Genomic DNA, 21,199 nt, shown 5'->3' with positions numbered 1-21,199 from the left:
ACAAAGCAAATTTTACTAAATGCTCTATGATACATTGGAATGTTTTAAAGTACTTGATTTAGGAGTGTTATTTTAAAAATATATATATATATTTTCAGCAGACTGTAAGTGTGTTTGTATGTGTGTAAGCATAGTGTGTGTACAGTTGAGTAAATGTGTACTGTAATTTTCTGTACACCCCTGCACTTGTAATAGAGTGTTATAATAAGTCACACATCAGTGGTGAAGCTTCTATTTGCATTCTGTAAAATCATACTTTTTTTCTGTCAGCTTTGCCCATCTTCTAGTCTACTTTCACACAAGGCTCTTTTCATGAGATTGGACCCAACAGAGTGGAGATGATATCTATCTGTACACGTTATTGTCTGCGTGTGTTTATTTGCAAACTTAAATATTTTCTACTAGGTTGGAAAAAAATATGAAGAAGATTTTAATCAGTTATGATGTTGCCTATCTCTATGTACATGAGTAAAGCATTTGTAAGTATAGTAACAATTGCCTCTTTGATGCTTGTATACTTGCTCATGTGGAAACAGTAGCTTGTATACGTGCTTTCAGAAGTGTACTCACATGCAATGCGGACGTGCGCCTTGCGGCTTTTGGTAGTTCCAGCGGAGCTCCAGGCCACGCACTGACACCAGTAATCTTCAGGACCGAACAGCTCTTCGACTTGTTGCCGTGTTATTTCTATACTAGCTTCTCTTACCACCAGACCTGCAGAAAAAAAAAAAAAAGAAAAGTACTGTTGCATCATTTATAGTATCAGCTGCTATTTCAAATCAAACAAGAGAAAAACAGCTTGCTCAAATGGTGAGTCACATTTCCAGTTTTTTGGTGAGCCACTGATACTGAAGAAATAGTACACGAAAGTCTATTCAAGCGTCTTTTCATGTGATACGGCTTTGTGTTAGTTTAAGAAGCAAAATTCAAAGCAGTACACAGTACATATCTTAGCAAGTAAATATAGGCAGAGGATAATCATTCAATGTCGGCTGGTGTTTACAAAGCCACGTCATTTTACTGATTCACTCTGGATTTAATGTAAACTTTCTGAGATTGTTCCTTTGCACTTCTACCATTTTCCCCTCCACCCTTCAAGCCCCCCTTTTCTGTGGTGTTTTGGAAGCAGCTTTCTTGTGAAGAATATGTGAGGTTTAAATAGCTGCATCCTACTGATAGGACTTTGACTGAGAACAGATAAAGAAGGACTGTAGAGGAAAATAGGAAATGAGGAGCAAGGGATAAAGTCTGGATCAAAATATGTGTGACACAGGAGAGGTAAAGGAAGAACACAGGAGCAAAATCAAGAAATCAGAGCCACTGGGAAAATTGAGGAAATGCATGACAAAGAAAGGAATATTGAAGAAAAAAAAATAGGATTAGGTATCAAGGTGGGATTGATTAAAGGAAGAAGAAAGGTTAAACTCGCAGACTGTAAAGAAAGAGGAGAGGGAAATGAGAGAAACGGTAGACTGGTAATTAATGGAGAGCAACATGACAGAGGCACAGTGAGGGGAGGAGACAGGATGACAGAATAAGAGGTGGGAGAGGGCAATAAAATGTGAAACGGAAAGGAAAAGGGAAAGGAGATAAAAACAGATTTAAGCAGGAGAATGTGGGGAAAGGGGAGCAGATGGGAAAAATGCTACGAGAAAAGATCTAGGCAGTTTATTTCAGGTTCAGCGGTGTTACAAAGACCCAAGAAACCATCTCTTTGGGGCTCCACAAATCTGACTTGGGCCTATTACTTATGAAGACTCTCAGTCAGTAAGTTCTTGCCACTAGAGAGGCAGTTATTGTAAGCAAGCTAGCATGGAGGCAAAGGGGACTGAGAGGAAGGCAAAAAGCGAAATCCAATGTACCGGATTGTGGTGGACTTGAGGCCATTAATGGCTGGCAAGAGAATTAAATAGAAACCCATGAGGGTAAAGATTAACCAAGTCCAACCAGGCTTTCAAGGAAGCTAGCTGGACGATGGGGAGACATGGCTTTTCAGTTGGGAAAGAAGAAATATTGATAAGATGGGACATGGTGATGGAAGATGTGGAGAGTAAAGGTGGACCTTAGATGATAAGGAAATTCAAGGCCACGGATGGCACAGAGAGCCAAGTGGAAAGTAAGGCAGAAAGTAAAAAGTTTAGTGGAAGGCACAGCAAGGGATCACAGTGAGTGAGGGGAAGAACACTTGAGGGCAAAGAGCAAAGACAGCGTGAAAAACAGTGTGAATATTGGTGCTCGAGCAAACAAGCAAACAAGGGAGATTGATATGGCTTTACAGATTTAAATGAAAGAGCAGGGGAGTACAGAAAGAGAGGCAGGGGCTAAAATAATGGTGGCTAAAGAGGCAATTATAACAAGCAAGAAAACCATAGCTAAAGCTGAGACAACTAGTAGGCAGGCAGTTGCAATGTGCCAAAGGAAAAAAAAAAAATCTGTGAGTATAAGAAGGGCAAAAGGGAGGAGGTGGAGGCCATTGAGAATGCTACTGCCAAAGTAATGAGGAAGGTAAAGCAATTAAAGTGAATGGTTTAAATGAGCCAGACAGCTAGTTATGGCAAATGGACTCAAACGAATGCAAAGAACTCATGGGATGGTTCATAAAAGGGATCATGGGATTTGACGACTCAGTAAGATATAGGGATTCAGCTTCTCTTCAAGACAATTGAATTGAGAACATATACATATATAAAGCTTTTGTATCACTGTTATCAATCGAAATACTAAAAACCTTTGCACTCAAAGCTTATCAAAAAGCCCCAACACATGGAAATAATTTTCAGGTGTCCAGAGATGTATTTATACTATAATGCAAAATAAATGTGGACTCATCTGCAGCATTAATCTTACACATATGTTGTGCATTTTTTTTTAAAGAAAGAAAAATACTTATTTGTACTGAATTGATGCTACCAATGTACCCAGTATTAAGTGATGTTGTAGTGGGGTACTTTTAGTCACACTCTTATTAATAATCTACAGTTATGCAAGTAAGTGAGATTCACAGTTCATCCCTATGGCCATAAACTGTTTTTTATTTGGTGAGGTGATACACCTTTTGTGATTGCAACAAGGCAGCCCCTGGATTACTACGTAAAAGATAGAGTTGGATAAATAAGGGCAAAGCCAGGACGTGTTGTTGCAGTAAGAAGGAAAACATATTAGTTAGAGGGAAAAATAGAGCAGAGGGGATTGTAGGGAAAAGAAAACAGATAAAGAAGGAAAAACAACAACAACAAAAAACAGGACATATAGTGAGAGCATTTTGAGGAGCTGCATTCTTAACAGCGTGTAGAATCAATGGTGAAATGATGAAATGTGTTCAATTTTGTAGTGAGGCTGAAGCAAAAAAGATACACCAGTCTGGCCCTGGCAGGTTGGTCTGGACGGAAGATCGAAATTGAAAAGGTAATGGTTTTACAAATGAATCCACATGCACTTAAGTAGTCACTTAAATTCCGAATTTTTTTCAAAAAGGGGCTACTTTAAAAGCATTGCAGAGATATCAAATGATATCACCCATGTATTTAAAACAAGTGGCAACCTACTGTGACACAACCTCTAGTAATATATTACTATGGAATCTTTTACATAGTAAAGTCATAGTATAGAACTTTACAAAATTATACAACGAAACCCTAACAATTCAACAACTCCCACAGCTGGGAGGAAAAACTCCCCTTTAACAGAAAAAAAAAAAAGCTCGCAATAGTGGGAAGGAAAAACCTCAAATGGAACCAGGCTCAGAGGTGGGTGGCCATCTGCATGACGAGGCCCTTTTTTTTTATATATACATTGTAAAATATAAAATAGTGGATTGCAAAATCTCACTAAAGCCTAAACATAAATAAATAAATAAATATAAACCTAGTGGTGGCAACTTCTTCTGAAATTCAGACAAGAAAAAACTCTATCAGCTCTGACTAAAAAATCAAAACCAAAGCAGGGTACCTGCAATTTCGCAAAAAAATAAATGATTACAGCTATGTTCAAAGTTATTGATCCAATATGAACTTATCTGATAAATGGCTGACATAAATGACTAACGTGCTGGAAGGGACACAATGGATAACGTTTCATCCCATAATGTCATCAGTGTGTTTTCAGGTCAGCTGGGGACTAAAAGTAAGCGTGAAAATGTATAACACAAAAAAAATAAGTACCAAACTGCCAAACTTTTGACACCACAAATGTGCAGTAGATCACACATTCATACCGATCTACATCCTGCATGAAAAAAGATCCCTTGTTTTCCTTGAGTGTCATGCCAATAAAGAAAACATGTCAAAAAAGTGAGAATAGAGAAAGAAGATAAAGACAAGACGTCACTGGTTCTGGAGATGTGCTGTTGAAACTGAAACGGCACCAGTTGTTTCTGTTGTTGGCAAATGCAAAGCTCGGAAAGGAAGAGTTGCTGGGCAAAAAGTGAGTGAATTACCTGAGGCTTAAAAAGTCCCACATCACGCAGTGTCTTATTTTGTTTACATACAGTGCTCACAACATTCACATCAATCTGTTATGAGGAGACAAGCGTCGAATTTTGGGTCTCTGTAGCATGACAGAACATCACATCAACAAAACCACTGCTGTCAGCTGAGGGAGGTGAGGGGAAAGAAGTAGATGAAAAATGGAAGACAAGTATCAAGACAAGTGGATACTGTCACAAACATTTCTATCAATCACACAACTGCGCACAAACCCTGCAGAATATTTCTCTTAGTCGTACACTGTCAATTCTTATAACAAAGTTTACTTGTCAGCTATGGAGTGAAAGTACAAGAGTGGGTGAATTTGCTTTGTCAGGTCTGGATTATAGACATAAATAAATATAATTGTTTTAACTATGAGGGGTATGTACTTTACAGCTTCTTGTTGTACTGCAAACTTGTACTGTACCACTTAATACATGTGATGAGAATGATGCAATTATTCAAGCATAGTTTAGACAACTGTATGTTTTTGTCAATAAATATAAAACAGAGAGACGCTCTGAAAAAAAAATTATGTTTACAGTTCAACAGAAATGTCTAGATAATAAAGAAGCAGTTATTCATTTTATTTTTTATTAAACACGGCCTGGGTCAAATCTGTAAGCTCATGCTGCTCGCTATAACTCCACTGTCAGTGGAATTGCCACATCCATTTATCTGTATGATTAAACTACTTGGTGAACTTCAAGGCAAAAACTACGTAGATAAGACCCTGATAATAAAAAGAAAACAATTAAATACACAATACACCAATCTGAGCAACTTTGTTTAGACAGAACTCTGCTGACAAAGGCTGTAACTATTTGTCAGAGCTGAAATTATTGTAATGCGTAATCAGAAGCTTACAGAGTGAATTTTTCTCAAATTCGTTATCAAACCTGTAGAAATATTTTGGAGCGTAAATGATAAGCTGCTCTTTTATTGTAGTGACAAGGACAGCCGAAAAGCATGTTTACTAAAAATAGATTTACATCAGAATTATTATTATTTTTTTTATAAATGTCAATCAAATGAATGAGCTTGTTATAATTAACTGGATTAATTAGAAAAAATTACAACCATATCTTTGTTGTTACATAGTCATTATGGCAATCAATTCCATTGACTAAAAATGTGTATGTACTACACATAATTGTTCAACTTCAACCAACAGACTTGTTCATTGGAAACAGAGCTCTCTGGTGACTGTGTCATCACTTAGAAGCCGAAAGATGTGTTTCCTGCCATTTCTCTGTTTCCCTAGCTGTTAAACCCACTCAGACTGTTTGTCCATTTTCTGTTTGATTTTTCTTTTCCATTCCCCTCTCTCTTTATATGTTTTGACAGCAATATAAAGTTCAAGAAAACAGAGAAAAACTGAGAAGGCTCAGACAAAATGTACAGTCTTAATTTCTTGGAATCAAAGGAAATAATTTAAAAGAAAAAGTCAGAGAGAAATACATTCAGAAGAGAATAAGCCAAAGAGTAAGGGACAGACATGAAATCTTGGCATTTTGAGGATAAATGGTTTAGAAAAAGAAAGAGATACGGGAGCAAGGGAAAAAGCACTCTAAAGCTTTGTTGCGTTTAAATGTGATCAGTGACAGGTCAAACAGACAGTTCTTTAGGGAAAAGAAACAGAGGATACAGACAAAGTCAACAGTGGCTATTATTATTTCATCTGTGCCACAGAAGCAGAGAGTCAGACAAAAAAACAAAGACATGAGGTCACAATAGATACATCCACAGGGTAGAAACAACAACAGGAACAGCCCTGCAACAAATGCCTCTGTCAAGTGCATAATGTTCAAGTTTTCAAGGATATTTAAATATCCATGGGATATTTTCTGCTGGAGTAATAGGAGCTGAGTGAACTGACACAGTTACTGTTACTCAGGAATGTTTGTTAGTTTGAAGTATTACTTCAACAAGATTCATGGCAGCTCATTCCTATTAAGTACAGCTTTGGGCAATAAATACAGACATCCATCTGAAGTAGATCAAAGTTAAAATCTATCTTCGTGAACATGGGCCCTGATGTATTCAAAGCTGAATACTGACATTTTAAGATATCCTTCCTCCTCATCATCATCAAAAACCAAACAACGGAATATCTGTTGCTACTATTGTTAGGACAAGATACCCAGGATTTAAAGTAGCATGTAAAACAGATTATAGGATTCAAACAATAATGGCTGTCATAAAAGATAGACCACAGTCATTCCATTCAAGACCTTAATCAGTGAAGTTAAACATTTACAAATGCATTTCGTAGCCTGTGCTCAAGATCTGAGAACAAGATACATTGCATGACCTGAAAGTGTTGTACTGTAAATAAATGGTTGCATTATTATTATAAGAGAGTATAAAAGATGGAGACAAAAAGGCAAAAAATTAAAAAATAAATAAAAAGTGAGATCACAATAGGATGAGAGGTGTTGTGAGAAAGGAAGAGAGCAAAAGTTCTTTGGAGGGAATAATTATTGAGGACATTGACAGAACGGAATCACCAATCTGTGACCAACTGAACACTCAAAACACAGTAGATTGTGTGCATGTCCACATACTGTACGTGTGTGCATGTGTACATCCTCCTAATGACTTCCATTCTGATGGTGACAGATTGTCCCAGTCCCAGTGTGTGTCTGTGTTTGCACGTGTACACGTGAATTTCATTGAGCGCGCATATTTGAGTCCTTCAGCAGCTCTAAAGAGGCGATGAACCAGGACATTTCAGGACATGAGCGAAAGTCTACAGGGAACTGCAACCAAACAGAAATTATTTCCCAGAGACACACACACGTACACGCTATTGACAGCACACACACACACACACACACACACACACACACACACACACACACACACACACACACACACACACACACACACACACACACACACACACACACACACACACACACACACACACACACAATCAGGCAAACAAACATTGAAATAAACATACTCACAAGAACAGATCTGATGCACAGGCAATTTCCCTAAAAAAAAAGTCTTATCACTTATGGACAGCACACAAACAAGTGCAAACACACACAATTAGCCAAAAACACATGTACACATTCATGCAGACAAATACACAACTGTTTTATATATCCAGTGTCACTGCAAGGCCAACTTTTACAAATGTTGATGCTTTTTAACAATTGAAATAGATCAATCTTTGTATCAGAGAAAAGAACGAAAGAAAAGGGCCGTAAAGAAGAACGGGAGTGGAGCCAGAAACACCATGAAGAAGAGAGACGAGAAGAGAAACATTAGGAGGAAGAGAAAAAAGGAAAGACAAAGACGAGAAAAAAATCAATACAAGTGAGATGGCAGCAAAGGAGGGAAAGAGGTCACAAATCACCCAGGCCAATACTGTGTGTGCCAATAATGTACGCGTGTGTGCGTAGATGTGGAGTCACAGGTCGTTGCTAGCCGACTAATAACCATTCACACTTTAGCTAATGGAGACAAAGTAAGTAACCAAGTACACAATATGTCATTAGCACACTTCAAGGCTAATGGAGATATACTGAGGTCGTACGCACGTTGGTTAAGCAAACACTGCAGAAATGCCCTTCACAATAACATATGCAATCGAGACAAATTATGTTTGTTCTCACCTTCAGTCACGTCAATTCAGATGGTGATATTGTAAGCATGTTTTAGCAAATGCCACTGCTGATAATGATACTCTATTAGAGTGTGTGTCTGGAGTTTTTAAGCACTCGTTTTTTTTAAATGTTTCTTTACTTTCCTGCTTTGGCTGAGATGGAGGGAGGGATTGGCTGGGGTGAGGATCCAGCAGTGGGTCGAGTTAGATATGTTTGTCAAGGATACTGTGACAGGCGGTGGAGCTGCTTAGGGAATCAAACCTGTTCCCTTCAGGTGGAAGCTGACCTCTGTAACCCGTAGGCCATCCTGCTGCCCCTTTCCCACCCTCTTATCCCCCTATCTTTACATGTGACCTTCACCTGGGTCACCCACCCTCCAGATGAGGCTCCATGTGAGAAAGTAATGTATTGAGCTCTTGTGAAGCTCACATATAGCTATATTTTGTATTTATTTTGCAGAAGATATGTTGCTCACAACACCTTCTAAGTGGTGTCAATTTTACGAAAAATGTAAAAATATCAGAATAGATTTCACCTGGTGAAATTTATGCAAAAGCTAGTTAGAGAGAAGGATGGAAAGGAAATACAGCATGGAGACAAACTGAGGGAGCTAGTGCAGCCTCCTAAGAAAAGCATTCTTTGAAGTTTCATCAGTTAATTGTAATAAATATCAAGTAATGTTCCTAGGCTCTATGCATCCAAGCTATGTGCCTCTGTCTCTGCTCCTTACGTTATGTCTTCTTTACCTTAAAATAATATGGTACAATTTCAATCGTACTTTCATGCACCATGACTCCTCTTCATATCTACTTTATGATGGTTGCTCTGCACCATCTGATGCATTATGCTGTCTTATAATACAACCCTGCTATAAAAACCCTTGTTTTATCTGTACATTTTCACCCTATGACAAGAAACATCTGTGTTTACATCACTCACCTTCTAAATACATCACAGTACAACATCACACACGAAGCAGTTTGACACAAACTATTTTCATTTATGCTCTAACTGTTAGATGTCCACTTTGTTTTATCCTGATCCAAGATCAAACAACATTGGGATGTAGCACTAATGTTGACTTCCCTTTAACTGCTCAGATATGAGAAACAGAAGCAGAAAGAGAAAGAGCACAGCAGGATTCATATCATCTTTCTCCTCAGTGTGACTCCCTGATATCTGTTGGCCTTTCCATCCCTTTCATAGACGCCCTCCATCAGCATCCCTCCATCATCCCCTACTTCTCTCCCCTACTTCCTCAAGCTCAGGTTTTATCTGCCTCTTCTCGCTCCAATTTCAGTCAGTGGAAATTAGAGTAAAGCGCAAAACAGCATGGAGGAGAGAGAAAGGAAGAGAAAATAAAGGAAAAAAAAAAAAAAGGAAAAGGGAGAGGATGGGACAGAGGGCGAGAGCAGGAGCAAGAAGACAGACAATAAAAGCAGTATGGGGGTCATAGCTTCTAGCTGTGTCTATGAAACAGCAGGAAACAAAGAGAAGAAAACAGCTTACACAGTATAGGTTTTCACACAGACAAACAGATAAACAGAGCAGGCACGCACGCACGCACGCACGCACGCACGCACGCACACACACACGCACGCACACACACACACACACACACACACACACACACACACACACACACACACACACACACACACACACAGCGAATTCACTGAGCACAGACCCTGCAGTTGATTTCTATGCGATTCACTACGACTATGTTGAATAACATATATCTAGCAATTATAATGTCTTTATAATGTCGTTGTCTGGGGTTCAAAAGTGACCTAAATGATTTGCATGAGATTAAAAAGATTTGATTATTTGTATTTGTTTGTTTGTGAACTCAGAGAAAGACACAAATTAGCACTGTTTCAGCAAAATGTGTTTATTAAAAATTATATTTTAGATAAACAAAGAAAATGGTGACATAAAGAGCTATTTTTCTGGAAAGTTTTCCAGTTCCAGTCATCTCCAGACCTCAACAGCTCTTGATATTGCATAATGTCCCATGTTTATTTATTTATTCATCATATTTTTATGTGTATATCTGTATGGATTATGGTGTGCTTGAGAGATTAAATGTCCTGGAGCAGTAAAAGTAGCGGGCAGCCAATACATTTTTTATTAAAGTGACATTATGAGGCCTGTGTATGAAATAAATTAAGCATGAATTGAAGGATATCTTGAGCAGTTCAAAATTGTAAAACCAAATCCATGTTTTACCCCAGCCTGAGGATTATTTCTACAGGCAAGAGCACTCAGAAAGATGATTTTAAAATTAAGTTACAAAATTAAGTTTTGAGAGTGGTTAATGTGGCCGCAAAACACCTACAGAAACTGTCAAAACAAACTCGACTTGATGTTTCATGATTTTTTTTCTGGCAGTCATGTGGCCGACTGGGTGATACTCTGAATACCTCATGGTGTTGATCACTATACACTACAGCATGAGTACCTTAATCCATGGGTCATTAACTGAACAGAATTTCCTCTCTGTAACACACTGTTTGGAACCCAGCAGCAAGCAAATGAACGGATGATGGGAAAGTAACAAATGACTAGCAGCTGCACATGATGTCATTAATGAACACAGAGAGAGAGGAGGGAAGATGGGAGATAAAAAAAACTGGGTAACACTGAAAAAAAATGTCATGTACGTACAAAACAGATGCTTAAATTTGATCTTCACATCTTTCTCAGTCAGCTACTGGTAAATACAACGTACAATTATTTGCAGGTGGTTGTACTTTCTGAGTCAAAAACATTTCCCCCACAAATATTAGATTAGGAAGCAATTCGAGAGATAAAAAAGGTATAAAAATATTAAGATATCAAAAACAAGTTATACTGCACTGAAAACAATAAAGTAAAGGTTAGAAGTGGAGAATCTGGAAACTTATATGATACGCATCCTCACATAGATACAATAACATTATGTTCTACTCTATCAAAACTTTCTTTGCCAGTGTGTTTGCATCTACGTGCATTTCTATACATATATATGCATATATTTGTACCTGTTTTCTCCCGTCTCTCATATTTATTTTAGAATTTTTATTTTGCTGTATTTATTCTCCTTTGCCTTGACTGTTCAAGTGTGACAGCTGAATCAAGGGAACTTCAAACTGTACTGCTCAGTCGCCCCTCTCTCTGCATTATGTTACAAATCTTCTTAAAATATCTTAAATATGTACTTGGCATGCATTCCTCTCACCTGCTTTGAGAAAAACTCTGAGCAATTCAACCACCAACATGCCGGTTTGTGCTACTGTTGATCCCACTGTATTTCATTCGACAGTTTTCAAACTGTTTTCAGCCTGTGTTTAATCACTTGCTCTGGGGACTTTGGCTCATTATCAAGCAGGTGGAGACCCATAAACTGAGCTCATGTCAACCTTAAGTCGGAGAAACCAGTTTGTGTACGTCTTTGTCTTTCTGCCAAAGCAGCAGCATGATTCATCATTACCTAGCCAGCAGAGTACTACCAAGTGTGCTGTCAAGTGACAAGTGTGGAACTTTGGCTGGAGTCCAGTACAACATTGTGGATCCTATTAAACTGTCCTGTGAACATCACACTACAGTGCTGGCAGTGTGACCTGCCTTTCTGCACAAATAACTAAACATGTGAGTAATGGGTTTAACCTGTTTGCTCACAGAGCATCAGTTAGACAAAATATTTTGGCCACATCACAAAGAGCAAAATATCTTCAGGGTCAGACATATAAAACTATGCAGGTGAAGCGGTTAACTTATAAGAGAGGAGAATGGGACTTGATTTTAATGTACCAGAATATGTGCACACTTTATATGTTCAAAGACCTTTCCAATTGTCTGCTCACTGGGTAACATAGGGTGGTGTTCTAAATGAAGTATGGGAAATAACATCTGCTGTAGAAATAAAATATGTATCACTTGAATGTGTATTATAATCTGTCTTTACCCTCTGTATGTTTTTTTTTTTTTTTTTCTCATGTTTCTTTGTTTTTTTCTCATGTTTCAGTGTTGGACGTTGACCAATAAAGTGCAAATATCAGTCGTGCATTCGTGCTATGTTCTCACAAAAAAAGCTATTTTACTCCTCAGCTATTGTTTGAGTTGAACTGTGCTCCTTTTAAGAAATAGTTATCCCATGTATAAACTGACATGTAACTGCAGTTGGGTTTTTATTTCTCTGTCAAAAATGTCTTGAGGCTTGTAAAACAAAAACGGTTTGACGCCCACTATCTACTTCTCTTTAAGTAAGCCGCTGGTTGGGTACGTGTATGGTTGTGATTGTGTGCGAGGTAGATTTCACTCACCTGAGTTTTCGTCAACTCTCTCCTCCACAGTGTGGTCCTTCTGATGGACCCACTCGCTGTTGCACTTGAAGTAAATCTGTGTGGCAGGTGTTGCTTTGCAGTAGAGATTGACAGGCTTATTCTTCACAATGTAGCCTTCCTCTGGTTCGAACAGGAAGTGAGGTAAGGGCTCCGGAGGATCAGAAGGGAAGGTTTCTGGGAGTTCACTCAGACTCAGGAAATCGTCGTCATCCCTCACTGCAGAAGGAAAGAAGGGGAAAAGTTCAAACTATGATAGTCAGTATTCAGTTTGTTATTTTACTTAACCAGTCCCTGATTTATTGACTTCTTCAGATGATGTGCAAGGACAGAATCATAATCATAATCATTTATTATTGTTCTGTGATTCACACCAGAGAACAGCCGAAACTAAGTGTGTATGACATGAGACAATGTCCTTTTTTATTGGATCATCAATACTTGCCGTGTTTCAAGTCAGTGACCTGGAAAGAAAACTTTTTTTTTTCTCCCACTGAGCTATAAAATGCAGCTTTACTCCCATTAGTGGCATTATAATAACTATTAAGAGTCCTTTAAAAAAAACACATAACACCCTGGTTTGTATATGCCTTGAGTTTATGAGACAGTATTATAAACACTGCACATAAAGAGAAGGGACATACTGAGAGCATTCAACAGCATTTCAGGAGATGTCACCCAACTGAAATGGATGAATACATTTTGAGTGTATTTTCACATCTGTTCACTTATAGGCGTTGTCCTTTATGGGATTACTCAGACACATTAAGGCAGGCAGAAACAGTACAGTGATTCGGGGTTATAATGCTTGATTAATTACCTAAACAATCAAGAATCTGTCTCTCAGATGATTGGTTGGATTTCCCGCATGTCAGAAATTCTTAGTCGACAGTGTTGGAGTTTTGGCACTTCCACGGTCTGATTTCCCTCATGACAGCTGTCAAAAGATCTCCAATGAACTGCAGTATATTTGAGGAGGAGTATTCTATAGGTTTCAGCAAAAAACTAGAACATTAACTGTGACTGCTGTGATATAAAACTTAATTTCACTGTTTGCATCTTACAAATGTCTGCAGCTCCATATTTTTCAGGCACCAATTTTCTTTAATAGCAGAATTCAAAAATAATGTTGCATTTTTCTGTTATTACTTTCATAAATGTTATGGCTGGCCATTTGATGTGTACATTGTGAGCATACAAATTACAGGTTGTGGTTGTGCAGAAGCTTTAAATAAAACGTGTAGTGTAAGTTAATAAATTGTAATATATCATTAAAAATGCAGTATCTGTCCATCTTTAACCACAGAAAAACAAAAAGTCCTGACACATATACCTGTCAATGCCTCATGGGCTTAGTATCACCACTGAAAACATATATGTGCCTCATGCAAGTTTAAACCTGTACAGGAAGCCTGTAGCCTCCCAAAAGAGGGAGCTGGATTAACATTAAATATTCAACTAAATATAAACAAAACCATGCAAACATAAAACAGACAGAGGAGTGCCTATAATCTCAGTCAAGCCACTGGTAGCTTAATTTAAATAATACATAAATGATAGGCTGTATAATGTAATATATAACCCATTGAAGTAATACATTTGATAATATACAATTCATTTCTAGTACAGTCTTGAAAAATATTGTCTAAAAATGCATAATCATTATTATAAACTATAATCCTTCCTGTATCCTAATCAAATCTCAATCTGTAACATCTAACAGAGTGTTACATTAACAGAGTTAAAAGCATTTTTTTTGATATTATTACACTGGATCATTTTATATACTGTTTTATATGGTGTACATTTTCAATTCTATGTATCTACAACCTGGCTTCTATGTTAGTTCTATTTTTCTTTTTTGATTGTTCTGCATCACTACACCAAGAAAAATAAGCATTGTATGTGAAAACTCACATGACAGATTCTGAGAACTTTACTATAAAGTATTTGTCACAAATCTAACTATGGAGGACGGTCGATGATGGGCAGGAAAAATACTGACAGACGGGGCGACGGGAGGAAATAAACAGACAGACAGAGCGCTAGCCCACAGGGCACCAGGAACTTTATCCCCTCTGTCCTGCTCCCTCTCCTCTGCTATCTTTTCACTCTGTCCAAACTTCACGCCCACTCATGGCCTCAATCAAAGGAACACCAAGAGTGTTTTGTCACCCAGATTGCCAAGGTCACCAAAACACAGAGGATTACAAGCACAGGGGGGACAGAGAGGAGGTAGCCTTTCTTTCTTTCTATCCCGTATACACACTTGGACACAAGCACAATGGACATATATTAAAAGTTCAGATACACGTACACAGACACACACACACACGCACACGCATGCACACGCACACGCACACACACACACACACACATTGTCTTCTAACTAGTAATTTCACTCCACTCCATCATCATTTTTATTACGACAGTGGGGACTTTGCGTACACATATGTGCTTCTGAGTGTGATTGCCTCACCTGGAGAGCTATGGCTCATGGCAAAATTTAAATGAGAACATTTTGGATGCACTTTCATGGTAAAAACACTTTTTTTACAACCCTAAAGTTTTGTGGCTACAGTGGCACACAAACACAAGACACGCAAACACACACTATACAAAGAACTACACACAGTTGTACATTTGTACATTTGCGCACGCACACACAAGCTTTCATTCCTCTACTTTAACTGTGTGTGTAGTTGTGGTCCTTATCTAGGAGAATAGCAATGTGCTGTGGGCTAGGAGCTAAAAGCAGCTTAGGTAAAACAACAAGACCCAAATAGGGGAAAAATGAGTAGGCAGCATCCCCACTTTGATGTCACAAAGCTGACATTTTCTCTCTTAGTTCTGTAATTAGTTCTCTGAGAGTATGAAAATTGGTAGACATTTTCACTGCATAATTTCATTATCTGTGGGAAATTTTCTCCCACTCCTGGTTATTTATCCAGTGTCATGTTCAGCCATTTATCTGTCAGTCGCTCACTTGCTGCAGTGCCTCCTCTGTCACTAGTGCCATTTGTTGTTACTTTATATCGCTCCACTGCTGCTTTTGCGCCCCTCCTGCTTTTCACTTTGCCCCAACGCTCATTCTCATCCTCATCTGTCATTCAGAGAGCTGGGGGGGTTCATCGCTCTGGAGCGACAGCTATAAATTATTGATTGGCACAAGAAACATGATAGCCAGAGAAAAGGGTGGGTGGAATGGATAAAAGGGGAGGAATGGGGAGAAATTGTACCATGAATAAAAGCTTTGTTTCAGAAATACCTACTATTTTCTTTGTCTTCTACACCATCTTTCCTTTTCCAGTCATCAGCTTGCACTTTTACTCTCCCCATTTTTTTTTTTTTTCCTCCAAAAGCTTTTCTCTCCTTCTTGTTTCACCTCCTCTTTACCCGCACTCCTCTCTCCTGATCTCCTGACAGAGTGAATTACTGATCCTAACAGCCCAGCTCATAAACGTCTTGCCTGAATGCTGTCATCAGTAATGGATGGCTGTAGCAGAACAATATCCAGGTTCGATTTACGGTATGTAATAAATATGTACCGGGGGTGGTCGGACAAAAACACATTTATTCCACCGCTCAAGCGTGCAGGCCTGGTCAATTCAAAATATCTACAAACCCAACCAATACATATCTGTAAATCTGTTAAGAATGATGAATCAGAATTGACCAATGATTTTGGAGTGTCACAGACAATGTGATGATCTATTGTATGGGTAGAGAAATTGATGGATCAATGGCAGAGGGAAAGAAAAGACAAATTGGGGGAGGAAAAAAATAATGAAATGGGTTTCTATTATTAACATTCGCAGATATGGCATGAAACAAACCCAACACTGCACTACAAACGCTGCAACACTTTTACAATAAAAAATATACGGGTCAGTCATGGGCAGTTATTTGGACTGTAGGAATATATCCCTACCAATATTAAAGCATTATTGAATTGTCACCACTAATATTTTTGTAAATCATGTTGTCATTATAAATCCTAGTAATGTTTTTTGGTAAAAGATATGTGCAGAGCTGTCAGATTTGTGTATTTTCTGTAAAGAACGGGATGCTTTGGCACAAGACTCAAAGAGTCTAATATCCGGGGTAAAATGATACATATACACATATTGATCATTGGACAAAAAACATCTTTATCAAAGTTTAAACCAAACTTACTGCCATGAGACTAGTTACAAACAATACTGATAGATAACTCTGTAGCATTTAAAAAAATTTAAAAAAAAGGCACTAGTATATTCAAGAGCTGTGGAGCTAAAAAAATATGCAACCATGCCTGCGACCTAAAGCAAGACAAAGTGAGCCATATAAGGTCAAAATGCCTCATGGGTAAGAATGTGTGTGTCTGGGTATTGTGTTCTTGGTGCTGTAAGTGGTCCGTGATGTGTATCAGTGCAGTAACCGTGGAAATCATGAGATCATACTTCTTAACGTCTTATCAGCTAGTTAGGCAGCTGCAAAAACAGAGGCAGACTGAGAAACAGGCACTCACACATACCGTAAATAGACAAACAAACACAGCTTTAAAACTGGTATCCCCTTTACCCATAATCCTCCAACACAACCACTATTGACAGCACACACACACACACACACACACACACACACACACACACACACACACACACACACACACACACACACACACACACACACACACACACACACACACACACACACACACACACACACACACACAACCATTGACAAGCAAACAAAGCTGGAACAATCTCTACCTATCTGAGACTCTTTGCTGCCAAATTATACAAGTCACACATACCAACATACAGACAAAAAGAAAATGCACATGCCAAAACAAGCAGCATTTGTGTACTCTAAAGTAAAAAGACTAAATCTGTCACATATCTGATCTTTTTTCCTGCTAACTCTCTTCCTCTTTCGAGCCTCTATTTCCATCTCACAAACACTCACACAGTGTTTCACAATCACAGGAAAATACAAACTCCCATTGTTGGCACTCATACATTGCAAAACTCCGACCCACAGAACTCTTTCCTACAATCATAATGCAAAAACACAGACACGCACACATCCTTCACTCTTTGTTCTCGCATACAACTTAAAAATACCTATTTAACCATAAAAACAAAGTTTACGAAGATGGTTCAGAGAGTGGCACAGCAGAGAGGTTGTGTATCATTCGATTAAATTAGATATATGATGTCAACCACTTTCACACACATCAAGACCCACACACGTAAATACACACACACACACACACACACACACACACACACACACACACACACACACACACACACACACACACACACACACACACACACACACACACACACACACACACACACAGAACAGTGGTAGAAATAATCGTATCAGCTTTTCACCTATAGAGCAGCACTTGGGGGTTTCTGCTTTCCTGCTTTCCTCTCTCTGCTTCTCTCTTCCTCTCAATTGCATTTATAATTTGCTGTCATTACTGCTTTAAGAAAATTGACAAATGCATTTTACAATTCTCTTTTGAATATATTTTTTGACAACCTCCCGCTGGGAGTTCAGTGCTCAACTTTCTTAATTGTTTACCCATCCACTATTCAATTATTCATGCTTTGAAACAATAGCCCTATGTGTGGGTAAGGTTTCGTTTACACACTTTTGCCCGTAGATTCACCTGTAAACTACGGTCACTGAGCAGAGCAACAAAGGAATTGTATTTAAAAAGGCATTAACAAAGAATACTATTGTTAGAAGTAGTGTCGTGTAACTATAAGGATGCTTTCGGAGAAAAGAACAGTTATTGAGGTAAACGTTTTTAATCTGTTTTAATGAAAAACAGTTTTGAGGTTGTTGGGGTTTTTTTTGGTAATTCTTTCAGCAGCATATGCGACAGCAAAGCCTCTTTTACTCAACCAAAGCACTCGTTGGAACTTCCAATCACGGTCTGATATGTCAAAAGCATCTGGGAACTGTTTACTAGTAGACACAGAATAGAAAAAAACCTGATTAGTTTCAGTGATCACACACTCTTTATCTTGCCATATTTCTTATCCAGAATTGTTTAGCGATGATACGTGGTTCATATGAGGGTGATAAAACAAAGAAGAGCAAAGTTATGCTGGTTGACAAAAGACATGACAGAAAACATACACTACCAGTGTACAGTGTGTGGGTGGGTGTGTGGGTGTGTGTGTGGTGGTGGTGGTGGTGGTGGTGATGTGTGTGTGTGTGTGTGTGTGTTGGGGGGGGGGGGTGTTAAATATATTAATAAAAAAGAGAGATCAAGGGTAGGTTAAGTAAGTTGAACTATTTCACAGAGCATGCCAGAGAATTATACACCCCGTCCTGGAGTAACATATCCCTTCTGAAACAAGACACCACGCGGTCACACATTATCTGCTTACATTTGGAACTTAATCAGGGTTTTATCCTCAATCTGCACTTTGATAGAAGCCACATTATTCAAGACACGAGCCAACATGCAAAGTGAGAGAACTTAATCACTCCATTACCTTTGTCCAAGGGGATCAATTACATTTACATATATTTAAATATAAACTTCAGAAAAACAAAAAAGGGAAACTTGTACAGTTTGATGCACATACAGCAACATATACATTTGCTTGGCTGCAGTTTTGATAGGTTTTTAAGATGGAACAAAATACAAAAAAACATCTGCAATATTTTACAAACGAGTAAAGCTCCTCTAACACTGGGTGGCCAACCATGTCTATTTTATGACAGAAATAACTGTTGAAAGATATCATAAAACACTCACACACACTCTACTTGTCATAGCCAGTTATTTATCCACCAGGATTTCAGAGAAAATAGTTAAATGCTAAACTATATCAATATAAAGCAGACAGCGACAGCTGGTTGGTGTCCTCTGACTCTCAATGTGCGGCCCCAGCTAAAGCCTGGAACTAGATTTACAGCCTCGCCTGCAGAGGGGTGACTGTCAGGCTACAGCTGGCCTCAGTTAACAAAGAACCAAAGAGAGGCCCTGTTTGTAAAATGAAAAAAGAAATCTGAGGTATCCTGGTGGCCTAGTGGTTAAAACACATACCATAGACCACAATCGAGTCTATGCAGTCTGAATAATTCCTCCTACTACTTGGTAAAAATGAGGTATGTATATATTAAGAGGTGAAAATTAAATAAAGAAAAACATGATCAAGAAACAGAAAGGGAATAGCAAAACTTTTTGTCAAAAAGTGATATACAAATTCTTCAGCTCAAAGTCAGAATTCGTATTTGATTATTATGTCCCTTTCATAACCAATAATGTTATGACAGCTTTTTGACATTCTCCATTTTGTTAAGAGGTACCACTGCATGATAAATGTATTCATACACTGACACTGTAGGGTAAAATTCATAGCCTTAATAATTACATTAGGGACACACACACCAACTGACACACACAATCAGCTCCAGCCACTTACAGTATATGAATACAAAACCCTCACAGACACACACACACACACACACACACACACACACACACACACACACACACACACACACACACACACACACACACACACACACACACACACACACACACACACACACACACACACACACACACACACACACAAGAGTGGTGCCTGTGACATGCATATTTTATTTATTCCTGAATTATAATTCTTAAAGTTACATTGCCTTTAGTTATCAGGTCAGAGCACAGCTAAACCGCATATTACTGTGTGTGTGTGTGTGTGTGTGTGTGTGTGTGTGTGTGTGTGTGTGTGTGTGTGTGTGTGTGTGTGTGTGTGTGTGTGTGTGTGTGTGTGTGTGTGTGTGTGTGTGTGTGTGTGTGTGTGTGTGTGTGTGTTTTGCTTATCCGTGGAAGAGGGGCTGGCAGTGCACATGCATTTATAAACAGGCATACTATATTTATTTGCAGTTGTATATGTATATGCATTTGTGTGTGCATGGGCATTTATGCAGATGAATGGTGTGCATTTGATTGTCTCTACAGTTGCATGTTAGTATATTTTGTACATAGCAGCATTGTGTGCGTTTACACATGTGCCTGCACATTTGTCTTCCCATGAGCAGTTCAACTCTAAAGACCTTTTTCAACAGTTTTCCACATATAATATGCTAAACAGTATTAAATTTGAAATTTGAAAATCTTAGCTTGGTTATTATTTGTTCAGTATGCCTTCTAGTTTTTTAGCAGTGCTAGCAGTATGACTGTAGGGGTGGTTGGTCAGCCGTCTCCGGTCCAGTCTTAAATAGCTCTGCATCATTACCATAAATCAGACATTCATCATAACCACGGAAAGAAGCCTACTGACACTGATGATACCATGATTTTTTGGATGCAACTTATTTTGCAAATTTTGGTACAAACTTCAATTTAGCATACAAATTACTCTCCAGGACATTCAGAAGAAGAAGAAAATAAAAATAAATAAATCCAGGCTAAGAGTTTCTGCAACACTCCAGTGGACTGAAAAAAGTCAACAGAAAATATTTTAAAGATAATTTAAACTAAAAGGATTTGGATGCACTGATCACTTTTGTGTTATGAGATCACAAAGTTCAAAATGAAAGCAGAGGAATTAAAACAATAAGTAGAGGGAAAGGAACAGAAAGAAAAGTACAAAGAAATCACTGCACTTGACTTGAGCAAGTGACACAGCATCTCAGACTGCTTGGTTGAGAGTCACATTGAAACACTCACTAACACACTCACAGTTGGACATTCATCACACGTATATACAATTGGGCACAGGCACATCTTAAGCAAGGACACATGCAGCGCAGGAGCATCTGATGAGTG

The 21,199-nt window shown here is 38.4% G+C and overlaps 1 protein-coding gene across 2 annotated transcripts in view; it reads right to left on the bottom strand.

Moving 5' to 3' along the window:
• The window catches only part of unc5ca (unc-5 netrin receptor Ca), a 191,714-nt gene that overhangs the window by 81,533 nt on the left and 88,982 nt on the right, over window positions 1-21,199 (bottom strand). For both annotated transcript variants that reach the window (XM_069699418.1, XM_069699419.1), the window contains exons 2-3: window positions 12,391-12,627; window positions 571-714 (exon numbers count right to left, since the gene is read on the bottom strand). In XM_069699418.1, the coding sequence (XP_069555519.1) occupies window positions 571-714; window positions 12,391-12,627 (381 nt within the window). The remainder of the gene's footprint in view (window positions 1-570; window positions 715-12,390; window positions 12,628-21,199) is intronic.

Source organism: Brachyistius frenatus, unplaced genomic scaffold (genome assembly GCF_029030835.1).
Source record: "Brachyistius frenatus isolate BFR_SWC_R1_liver_20210118 unplaced genomic scaffold, ASM2903083v1 Contig_30, whole genome shotgun sequence".
In the NCBI taxonomy this organism is placed as follows: domain Eukaryota; kingdom Metazoa; phylum Chordata; class Actinopteri; family Embiotocidae; genus Brachyistius; species Brachyistius frenatus.
This window is presented reverse-complemented; position numbering and strand designations above follow the sequence as displayed.